This window comes from Cyclopterus lumpus, chromosome 10, assembly GCF_009769545.1.
Source record: "Cyclopterus lumpus isolate fCycLum1 chromosome 10, fCycLum1.pri, whole genome shotgun sequence".
NCBI lineage: Eukaryota > Metazoa > Chordata > Actinopteri > Perciformes > Cyclopteridae > Cyclopterus > Cyclopterus lumpus.
The window spans coordinates 19,466,023-19,477,035 of record NC_046975.1 but is presented as its reverse complement, the minus strand read 5'-3'; the positions used below and the strand labels follow the sequence as shown (position 1 = coordinate 19,477,035).

Here is an 11,013-nt window from a genome sequence, read left to right as displayed (position 1 = left end):
AAGTGGGAGTCCCATTTAATAGCCAGAACAGACAGCAGTTACACGTAAGGTGACCTCTTTTTTTCAGAAAAAAGCTTCTCATTGCCCCCACCCCTACCCACCAAGCAACACAGACAGCGCACTGCAGCTGACAGATTGAACGGCAATAAGAAAGAAACATCTGGTGCAAAAGGGAGCTCCTTCCGTTTTGAATGACGAGGAAGAGGAAAATTACTGCGACAGAGAATCAAGAAAATCACGAGCAGACCGAGTTTCTGGCTTTCCTTAACAATTGTTTCATCAACTTAAGCCGGACGGAGCCAAGTGTGAAGCATGCGCCAAGTATACAGTAGTACTATATGATGAAGAATACGTAATGTATACTAAACAACATGGTTTTATTGCCATACCAAAAGGGGTTCAGGGAGTTTGTTTTGGTATGCTCAGGATACATGAAGAAAGTGAAAAATGTGGTACTGTGTGTGTCCCCCAATAATGTTCGTTATATACAAAAAACAAGAAGATCAAAACTCTTTCCACAGGAACAATCTTTAAAATAATACTGTAATAACTAAATAATTGGTAGCACTATTTGGTTCCCTGTGAATTGTAGAATAGTAATGATAGTATAAGAGTAGTATGTGTACCACGGACACGCCATATAAATTAATTGCAGTTGAATTTACTATTTCAAAAGCTGTTACAGTATATTAAACATGTTGACTTAGTATTCACACTTTCTGCACCACGTGTGTGTGGGAGGAGAAGGAAAACTGATTATTTGCTGACTTTGAGGAATAACCACTTTTGCAGATGCTAAAAATGAGAAGGATTTATTCTGTGTGCGGGGGTTTACTCTGAAAGTTACCTCATTTAGGGTTTGTGTATGGCAACTAGGCTTGAATTAAAATCTCCAAAGACATTTGAACGCTCTCTCATACTGTAGTAACGGTGACAATGGTAATCCTTACTGCTTAAAAGGTTAAAAGGTGAAAAACAAAGTTTAAAATTACAAAAAGAGTACTTCCAAAAATGTGAAATATATCAGTAGGCCAGATGAGAAGGGCATTTGTCAAGATAAACCATCAATCACTATCGTGTGCTCGTGCATATGCTCACACTGGAGGGACAACCAAAGCGGATATATTACTTGCTCTTCTTGCATCTTGTTGTAGCTTGTGATTTATGCCTTCGGGGACAGTTCAGCATCTATCCCTTTCCATTTAGTATCGTAAATGCTGAGCAGGCCATGCAGTGGAAAGTAAGTCTACTGCAGTGTTGAACAAGCCTAGCAATCTAAACATCAACATGTGTAATCCAATGTAACGCCGCTCTCACATTATTATCCTGAGTGGTGGATATTTTCTTTATAATGGCAATAGAAAACACTTTATGTGCCAGGGATGTATTTGAAGGCTCACAATGCTACTTCTACTTCCATGCTGGTGTATTATCAGCACACTTGGATTATCTGTAACTTTAGCTATTCAGTCCCAATCAATCACTATCTTTTTTTTCAGCTTTGCTATTGGCTCCCAGTTTACCCAGTCACCAGACGACCAGAATGTCTCGTCACACAAAGCAGCACCTGTGAGTTTCTCACACTCAAACTGCTCCCCTCGTAGCCGTCCACGTTATGCTATTGGACATGTCTGTTCGGCTATAGTCGATGAAAAATACCTACATTTTGAGTTAGAATTTGCAGAAGTCAACTTGGACCACAAGCCAAACATTCGGTCACCGTCACATGTATTGTAATTGGATAGCACATTGTTAACTGAAAATGAGTTTGCGAGGCATTGGCTTCCTCCTCCAGTGTTACCTGATGTTGGCAGCAGCCATGTATTTTGATCTCGGAGAGAAGGAGGAAAAGTGCATCATCGAGGAGATTCCTGAAGACATGCTGGTCACCGGTGAGTCCTGGAGAGGGAATATTCCTCCTGAGTGTCGTTTACAATCTCAACAGAGGTAATGAATGTTGAGTAAGATTTGGAAAACTGTATTGTGGATGGCCACGGGATTGTTGAATAACACATTTATGTCAAATGTACCTCCATGCTTGTGTGTCCCTGACTTCAGCAAGTGCAAAAGCCATTTATGTAATAATGTAGCATCTTTGTGATAACAACAAAAAGTCATGACAATGTAAAGAGTATTCCATTCAATGTACACACTGCTGATTGTACTCAAAAATACTTAATGTTTCCTACAATATGTCCAACAATAAGAGTGTTTGTTCTGTTGGCTGACATTTATTCATGTCAAGAAATATATTATATTAAATATTACATTGTGTGTACACAGTAAATATTCTGAATTTTAAAGTAAAGTCCTATATAAAAGTGCATTTTTTCTATTCCCTCTTTATGCTTGATCTAATCCTTATTACTTATGTTTCCTTTTCTAACGACGTTGACTACGACTGTGTATGTGAATGCACTCATGTGAGACTGTGCTTCACCTTCAGGTCATTTCTTGTTGGAGCCTTGGGATTTGAAGACGTTCTCCCACTCTCCTCACTTCGGCGTCACTGTGACAGTCAGAGACCCAAACTATGAGGTACTGCACTCACAGGAGAAGTTCATCAAGCTATTAGCACACTAACACATGTGTGTGTGATGGTACGATAAAACATGTGCCGACTGGTTTCTCCATTCAAACAAAACCCAGACAAGGATGAAATGCATTTCAGTGTTACTGAAGATCAGCACTGCACGGTTTGAATGAAGACTTACAGCATTTTTTTCTCTTTTTTTTGTTATTATCACTCTGGAACTCCAGTGAAGCTATTTGTCAGTCATTTACTGAAGTAAAATTAGTGATACCAAACTCTAGAAATTAAAATAAAAAATGTATCTCAGTAAAAGTACAAAAGTCAGCCCTGTCAGTGTAATATTATTAGATTAATGGATCCTTATTATTGATGCATATAGCATGAATATGCTGGTTAAATTGGAGTTAATTTAAAATACAATATATACTTTTGGGCAGTTAAATCACAAGTTTTGATCTGAAAAGTAACTTGTACTCTTCTGTTATTAAATACATGTACTTTAAATGTGAATACGAATAATGCAGTAAAAAGTACATTATTATTGTCTGAAGTGTTGTTGAGTAGAAGTATGAAGTAGCACAAAATAAAAATACCCTAAAGTGTACTTTAGTACAGTAATTGAGAAAATGTGCTTATTAACTTCCTCCCACTGCTTTTTGCCCATTCATGTGGTCCCAGTATGAAAAATAATTCTTCAGTTTCATTTCAAACAACATTTTTTGGGGGAGGATTTTGCAATGCCAAACAATGAATCGACATCCATGAGATAATCTACCAGCTATACCTGAATCCTTTTCATATACAAACCCATCTTCCCTTCACCGACCCTCAGTTTGTTGAGCCATAGATGAGGAAATGTTGCCCTGACAGTGTCTTCCCTGCTCTTTAGGTTCTGATGTCCAAACGCTACGGTAAATTTAGTAAATTCACCTTCACAGCTCACACCTCTGGTCAGCACTACCTTTGCTTCCAAACCAACTCCACGAGGTTTGCTGTCTTTTCTGAAGAGAGGCTGGTGAGACCTACAGACACAAACAGAAAATGTAATCAAAACAGAGGGACACGTACAGTAACACATTATTACATGTGTATATCGCACACTCTGTTACCTCTGTGGTTTACTGTGAAAACAAATCGGAGAATTGTTTTTTTTAATAACCACTTATTATTCCCCCCCATCGTGCTACACAGAAGCTACATTTGGATGTTCAGATGGGAGAGCACTCGATTGACCCCAAAACTGACAAGACCAAAAACCACATGGAGATTTTGGAATACAGCCTCAGACACCTTGTAGATCAGATGATGTACATCACCAGTCAACAGGAGTACCAGAGGGTAAATCAGCATTTCACTGTCCTGTCTGCAAACATAGCAATCCCACGATATGACAGTACATGTGAGTCCATTGCACAAGAAGGAGCTCAGAGAAAAGCAATCTGGTACCTGCTGTTATAAAATCAACAGTATTCGTAACTGATAGAAAGTTAGCTAACAGTAATCGTCACCACAAAATAAGTTTTTTTTAATATTCACCATGATAGTGCTAATGAGGACTATCTTTCAGCCTGCATTAAGGTAAATCATAGGCCATCTGACATGCTATCTTCAATAAATGTAAGTGTTTCTTCTGAAATTGTTCTCTGAACCCCACCTCTACTATCTATCTATCTATCTATCTCATCTTATCTATCTATCTATATATCTATCATTCAGGAGAAAGAGGAGGTGTTTCGTCAGATCAGTGAGGACACCAACAGTAAAGTGCTCTGGTGGGCCGTGGTGCAGACCTCTGTTCTGCTGTCTGTTGGTTTCTGGCAGATGAAACGACTCAAAGACTTCTTCATCGCTAAGAAGCTTGTCTGATGATGATGATGATGATGATGATGATGACCTCTGACCTATCAGCTCTCAGATGACCCTATAGCTGTTCTGCCCACAGATGTCTCAGTTTACTGTAGACTGCATACTCTCTGCATTTAAACAAAATAATATAGCATATAGGATTAAAAACTGACTGTGGCTAAAATAATATTTAAATGATTTGAGACAGATCAAACAAACACCAACACTGCTTTAAAAATGTTTTTTTGTGTAATATGAAAAATCTAACGTTAGCCAAATACTACAATGTTTCTGAAGGGTTCTTTCTTCTCCTTCTTTTCTTCAACTCTGTTGCTCTTAAAACTACATGGCTGGAGTTAAATTAACTACAATCTTGTTTAGCTTCGATATCAACACAAGTGTTTATACTCCTTAATATAGCTTCGCTGTTTGGCTCCCATAATATCAAAATATGCACACTGTTCATAAAAACATGACACACACACCGACAGAGGATACAGTGTGGAAATAATAAATGTAATTTGATGAAATGTGTTGTGATTATGTCCCTTTTAAAATAAACACGTCAGTAATAAAAGTAATAAAAAATGTAACTTAAATTAAGTTAATGAATTGATTTAAACAGCAAATTGTATGCATGACTTACCTCCTGTTCAGATCTTTGTCTAACTTCCACGTCAACGTTGTAATATAGTTTAATAGAATAGAAGATTTTGTCGACCAGAGAGCAGATAACTTAACTTACTGTTGTAGCTAGCTAGTTTACGCATATGTAAACGAGCTAACGTTAACTAGGGTTAGCTAGACACTATTTTAGCTTTAGCTGTAGCCAGGCTGAGTAAAGTTCTGCTGAAGTTAGGTTAGCTAAATATTTAGGAAATATTAATCCAGCTAGACCGACAGTTAAGTCAGATAATTAGTCAACAGACAAACGCCTTTAGTTTAGTGAGGTTATGTAGTTTTAACTAGATTAAACGGTCACTCTTCTCTCACAGCACCGTTATTTGCCGTTAGACAGGAGCGGGACACCAACGGTAACGTAACCTCCATGGTGCTTGACGTTATTGTAAAAATAATGTTTTAAAAACGGGGTGAGCCGAGTTATGAAGGTGTCTTGAACTTAGCATGAACACAGACGCGTGTTTTAACGGCTCACTGAAGGCGACAGATGTACAAACTAACCCCCGCTAGCGACGTCGAGTCAGCGAAGCCAGTTAACGGAAGCTCCACGTGACTCGAACCCCCTCCATCTTCCTGCAGGTCTTCACATGTCTTACTGGGTCTGCTGCAACTCCTGCTTCCTGTCCCCCAGCGCGGACAGAAAGCTGGCGGTCACCACCTGTGGCCATGTCGTCTGCAGCGTCTGTTATCAGAAAGGTACAAATCGCTGCTTTTTTAATAGTTCAGTACCTGTTTCTTCGCTTCAGTTTGCCGAAAGGCAGGTCGAAGAGTGATTAAACAGGGACCTCTGTTGGACGTGGAGTGATGTTGCAGAGCTGATGACTCTTACACCCACAGTGTTTATGGTCACACTGGGGTTCATGTTGTTCTTGTCCATCGCTGTGTGACAGCAGGGGGGGGGGGGGGGGGGGGAGGGTCTCTCATCCAGTTCCTGATGAAATTACACCATTGGAAATCTTGAAGTACACACTCCTGGCTTACTTTTTAATAAGCTCTGGATGGCTTCCACAGTCAAACCCAGGGGTTAAACTTAATCCATTATGGGTCTCGGGCCTAAGCACTTTAATAATCCCTTCTTGTTCCAGTCTACATGTCCTCTATATTCAGTGTGAGTCTAGAAAGGTGATGCATTTTGTATATTTTTGCCCCGTGATGATAATTGCAACTTTTCATTCAGGCAAACCAGGCAAGTGTTTAATATGCAGTGCCAAATGCCAAGTATCGCCTCTGTCTGACAAAGTAAGCATCTATCTTCTCATTGCGTGGGGACAACGTCACACTTTATCACCTGATGACCTGCCGCCATCACAGTCAACGTGAAATGTCTTTGTTTCAGAGCAGTTCAGAGGTGAAGGCTCTGTTCTCCGACATCAACTCTGTGGCGACCGAACACATCACGGAAATCAGCAAGGTGTGGTCATTTTCAATCTCGTCATGAAATATTGAAAACAGGCTGGTTTACTGTTCTTATCCAGACTCGCTGTTTCCTTCTTTTTCGTAGGTTATAATGTTCCAGACGAGACATCAAAAGAGACTGCTGACTTACTACCAGCAAAGGGTGAGAGACATCTGTATTGCTGCCATGGGTGTTTATTGTTGTGCATATGTCTTTGAGGATTTGCTTTTTTTTTTATTTGGTCGCACTGTATTTCTGAGGTTTTCTGTATTATTCCCTCGGATTCATTGTGTGACATCCTATTTATTTTATTTTTAACCCCCCAGCCATGTTAAAAGTCGTATTTTGTGCCTGCTAAATAGATATATACACTACTCACAGTGTAATGTAGTCATACCTGCTGTACAAATGCATAAACAACCATTTTATCGATTGCAGAATGAGAATTTAGAAGAGGTATTAGTCAAGATGAAGCAAGAAATGCAGCAGATGGCAAAGTAAGTTAAACCACAAGTTCAGAGTACGTTTTCATACTTATTTCTGATCATGTGGGTGCCTTTGTTATTCATTTTGTTTGCATCCCTCTAAAAAGGAAGCTGAATGAACAGAGCGCCTACATCTCTCAGCTGGAGAACTCTCTTCAGCATCAGAGGTACAGCAGAGAGGAGATACTAATGATTATATTCAGGCATACGTTGTCATAATGGGATGCAACCCATCTTAAAGTGTGTCATTCATTTGTTTTTCCAAGATTTGAGAGCTCTTAAAATATACAAAATGTTTGTAGGCAATACTTATATTTTTAATGCTTGTAAATTTGATCCATAGCGGTCAGGTTTTCCTACTTTAACAGCCACTTTTCTGTGTAATAAACCGTCTTTAACTGTTCCATAAACTAGACTAACCTGAACATTTATTTTCCAAAGTGTTTGCTAATAAGCATTTGGCTTATGTTTGATTTTAATTTCCCATTCTGTAGGCGATCTTTCCACCATCAAATTAGATGAAATGATCTCTGGAGGTGCTAAAAACTGTAATGATTTGAGATGGTTTGGCAGCTTAAGCCTATAAAGTTATTTAAAACCAGCTGGCTGTTATTCCTCTCTGCTCACTAGGTGTCACTTCTGGCACATGTACATCAGCACTGCAGCTAAGTCTTTTTAAAACATTCGCTAAAACACAACTCAAAGGTGGAAATACTGGAAGAAAAACCTCAAACTAAAGTCTGATTATTTATACATTTGTCTGGCTTAAGACATGTTATTAGCAGCTACGTCTCTTTACCCGTTTAACCTTTTTTTATTACCGGTTCCACTCAGTGCCAAAGTTTCATCGGTGCCTCAGATGGGCCACAGTTCCTACAATCTTCATGGACAAAAATCAGGTAAAGAAATATTTCATAATTTTGTGTCACAATTGTACTGGTGATTGTTGACAGTATTACATTGTACTCTACTCACAGCAGGCCTGGAGTCGAGTCCAAGTCCAAAGAAACACAGAACAAATCATATTCAATATTCAACACACTGTTGTCAATTGTGTCATAACTTCAGCATTACTCCAGCCAAAGACTGTAATGAAGAAAAAAAACACTGTGTAGTTATATAAAAAAGATCACATTTCCAAAACGGCACTTTAAACTTTAAGGCAGACCAATCAAGACTACGACTTCTTTTACAAATCTCTTTTATGAATACCGGTAAGACAAAATCAGGCCACCGACTGACCATGACACCGGCTCATATCACAGATCCACGTATTTTCATACATTCCCTGTATGACCACTGATGTCTAATCTTCATTAATAGAGCTTGGTGGTAGTTAATGTTGTTTCTCTTGTTCGGTGTCAGTCGTACAGATCCCGTATCACTCCCCCATGTCCCTCTCAAGACACTCCTCAATGATCAATATGTGAGTATCGGCCCTCCCTACCTGTTCACACCGTATCTCTGAACATCTCTTCACCTCGTGTTTCTCTTTACTCTGCACTTCATTACCTCTCACCCTAAAGAGAGAGGGGGAGAAAATGTAGGAGGTATTTCACAGTGCAAACAAGCCATATCCTGAGCTCAGGCCCCTCGTCTTATGTTAGCTTTAGCTGCTGTATAGCTTTGCCGTGCCCTGCGGTTATCTACACACACACACCTGAAAAAGCTAAGCTTTGCTTGGGTTTAGTCGGGATTCCCTGTTGGGTTTCCAGGACACCGTTAACACAGGACTGATTGTCTGCTCCAGTTTAATAGTACAAATGTTTTAACCCCATTCACAGTATCGCCGCCATTCCCGCGGGCACAATTCTGTTTCCATTCAAAAAGTAAATTGATTATTTAAAATAAATTTGAACAGGAATTATTTTCAAAATATTTAGATTTTAGTTGCTGAATTTAATTAAAAAAAGAATCCAACTAAAAAAATCAACATCTTGACATTTTGCAGTTGTTCTCAAGTGTGCATGATGTTTTAAACAAATGAGCAAGTATGACATACAATATTGGATAAAAAAACATCTAATACTAGTCTTAAAATAAATCTTTCCTCAAAACTGCTTCTGAGAAAACTCAACACACAATTTCCCTGAATCAAATACTACTGAAAGGCATAGAAATCGATATAAAAAGCATGGGATTATCTCATTCTCGAGGAGTATTTTTCAAATGATCTGTAAAGTGTGTGGGGGAGTTGTTTTTGCACTCTCTTAGAAAGTAAAAGTCAGTATTATCTGTCTTTGGAATGAAACGTTACACAGTCATTTGGCTTGTTTAAAAAAAAAAAAAAAAAGGTTGAGGCTCCACTGCAGTGCTCAGCCAACTGAAACCAACAGGACTAATGAAGTGTGCTCTCATGTCTTGCAGCACTGAAAACATGGACATGGATGAAAGGAGTCTGTTCAGAAAAGTAAGTGTCATTATTTCACCTGCAGTAAGCCTCAATTTCTGGTATACAGTTTGTGTAACGTACCGTGTGAGATCCGTCAGGATTCTACAGCATCTTCACATTAACTGCGTGACTTTGATGCATGAAGAATAAAAGAAGCAATTAAAAAGTCATGATTCTGTTCAGTTTTGTTGTCTTTCAGCCTAACACGGTCCCCAGACTGTCATTAATCAGTCCTCCACAAGATGGACGAATGGGTATGTGCTTGGCTCTGCTTGTCATGAAACTTTTGTTTGTCTGTACTCACTATAGGGAGACATGTAGCTCATATCCTTTGATCTGGTTTAGTGATTAATCCGATAAGACATTATTCCACTAGATTCACGTTCCGGTGTTTGACTTAAATCTGAATACGAGCGCTGCACAATGAGGGCTTTGAAAAGTCCCATATGTTATGCTACCTAGGATACAACACAATACAGTCTGTCTGCCAGAGGTATGCATCTAAGGTTGCATATTTATAAACAAGATGTCACTTTGACAGACATAATTGCACTATAATCACCTGACAGAACCATCTCGCAACCCAGTTCGGTGGTTATGGACTCCACGGTTGACCACCCACAGGGATTAAACCAATACAGATGTTGGCGCTTGTTATGTTTAGGATTACACCTACTGAGCTCATTCTCTTTGATTGTGTTATTAAGTTCCTTAATGTATGTTGACCTCCATTGTGGCAGATAAATTAGATGTTAAAAGGATTGTGCAGATCGTATTGAAGGAAATCATAATATTTAACCAGTAGCAGGTTTATTGGGCACAGACAGTTAAATGTATTGTCATTACAAGATGAGGATGTCACGTGTAATTAATCGTAAAGAGGATTGCCGACATGCGGTCGGTGTTTTGCCCTGTTGGTTAGCAACATCTCAAATTTGTGTCTGGAGGATTTTCCAAATGAGACTTGCAGCAGTGATGGGAGCAGAAACACATGAGCCGATAATGACCCAGAAATATCTCTGGCATTTATAATCATTATGGGCCATTGTATCTGCTGAGGTAAAGATTAACGCTGCATCGCTCTGGTGTTTTGTGTAGGCACCATCCCTCACAGGTCGGCCAACCACAACATGTCGTCCAGCCATTCAGCTCGCTCGGCCACAGTCAGGTGACGCATTTCCTTTATTGAAGACATCCTGATGAAATCAGAATAATTGAGATTGAGTGTTTTTACATACATACAATTGTTTTACATGTTCTAAGCTAATAAACTCGACGTTTCCTGTTTGAGTAACTTGTTTGACTGATTGTGAGTCTAACACGAGGCAGCAAATGCATCTGTATACTTGTAATTAATTCATGAGTCCATTCATAAATCACAGCTTTGAGCAGAATACCGTCATATGTTCTGCGCTATAGAGCTCCATTGCTGTCCCAACATTTTTTTAAACAACAATGAGCCACCCTGTTGCAGTGGAGGAAGAGTTTCCTTTATTACCATAATTGATTTGAGTCAATCTCACATACATCAAACTATTCACAACCACACCAAATCTTTGGCTAAAAATAGTCCCCAGCAAACACACGTTTTACTCCTGTTTGAGATACAGTATTTTTAGAAAATCACATACCCTTGTGATAATAAAAAGATAATTTAAATGATGAAAGCGGGGAATATTGT

General features: G+C 39.1%; 2 protein-coding genes across 2 annotated transcripts in view; both read left to right on the top strand.

Moving 5' to 3' along the window:
• The first annotated feature begins 1,762 nt into the window (after nucleotides 1–1,762).
• On the top strand, nucleotides 1,763–4,399 carry si:ch211-255i20.3 (transmembrane emp24 domain-containing protein 11). Its single transcript, XM_034543291.1, has 5 exons — nucleotides 1,763–1,892; nucleotides 2,447–2,538; nucleotides 3,423–3,548; nucleotides 3,725–3,871; nucleotides 4,250–4,399. The coding sequence occupies exons 1-5, from the start codon at nucleotides 1,763–1,765 to the stop codon at nucleotides 4,397–4,399; spliced, it is 645 nt and encodes a 214-aa protein (XP_034399182.1).
• A 1,247-nt stretch (nucleotides 4,400–5,646) lies between these two features.
• LOC117737230 (probable E3 SUMO-protein ligase RNF212) overlaps nucleotides 5,647–11,013 on the top strand; it is a 5,605-nt gene continuing 238 nt past the window's right edge. The window contains exons 1-11 of the mRNA XM_034543000.1: nucleotides 5,647–5,755; nucleotides 6,237–6,298; nucleotides 6,396–6,470; nucleotides 6,561–6,617; nucleotides 6,894–6,952; nucleotides 7,048–7,107; nucleotides 7,775–7,839; nucleotides 8,306–8,366; nucleotides 9,308–9,350; nucleotides 9,532–9,586; nucleotides 10,431–10,500. Coding sequence (XP_034398891.1) covers nucleotides 5,647–5,755; nucleotides 6,237–6,298; nucleotides 6,396–6,470; nucleotides 6,561–6,617; nucleotides 6,894–6,952; nucleotides 7,048–7,107; nucleotides 7,775–7,839; nucleotides 8,306–8,366; nucleotides 9,308–9,350; nucleotides 9,532–9,586; nucleotides 10,431–10,500 — 716 coding nt within the window. The remainder of the gene's footprint in view (nucleotides 5,756–6,236; nucleotides 6,299–6,395; nucleotides 6,471–6,560; nucleotides 6,618–6,893; nucleotides 6,953–7,047; nucleotides 7,108–7,774; nucleotides 7,840–8,305; nucleotides 8,367–9,307; nucleotides 9,351–9,531; nucleotides 9,587–10,430; nucleotides 10,501–11,013) is intronic.

What these genes read in the sequence shown, in the direction of transcription:
- si:ch211-255i20.3 (XM_034543291.1), top strand. Translation starts at nt 1,763, where the DNA reads ATGAGTTTGCGAGGCATTGGCTTCCTCCTCCAGTGTTACCTGATGTTG. An exon ending in TGAAGACATGCTGGTCACCG is followed by an intron (nt 1,893 to 2,446) that starts GTGAGTCCTGGA and finishes CTTCACCTTCAG; the next exon opens with GTCATTTCTTGTTGGAGCCT. An exon ending in TCTTTTCTGAAGAGAGGCTG is followed by an intron (nt 3,549 to 3,724) that starts GTGAGACCTACA and finishes CGTGCTACACAG; the next exon opens with AAGCTACATTTGGATGTTCA.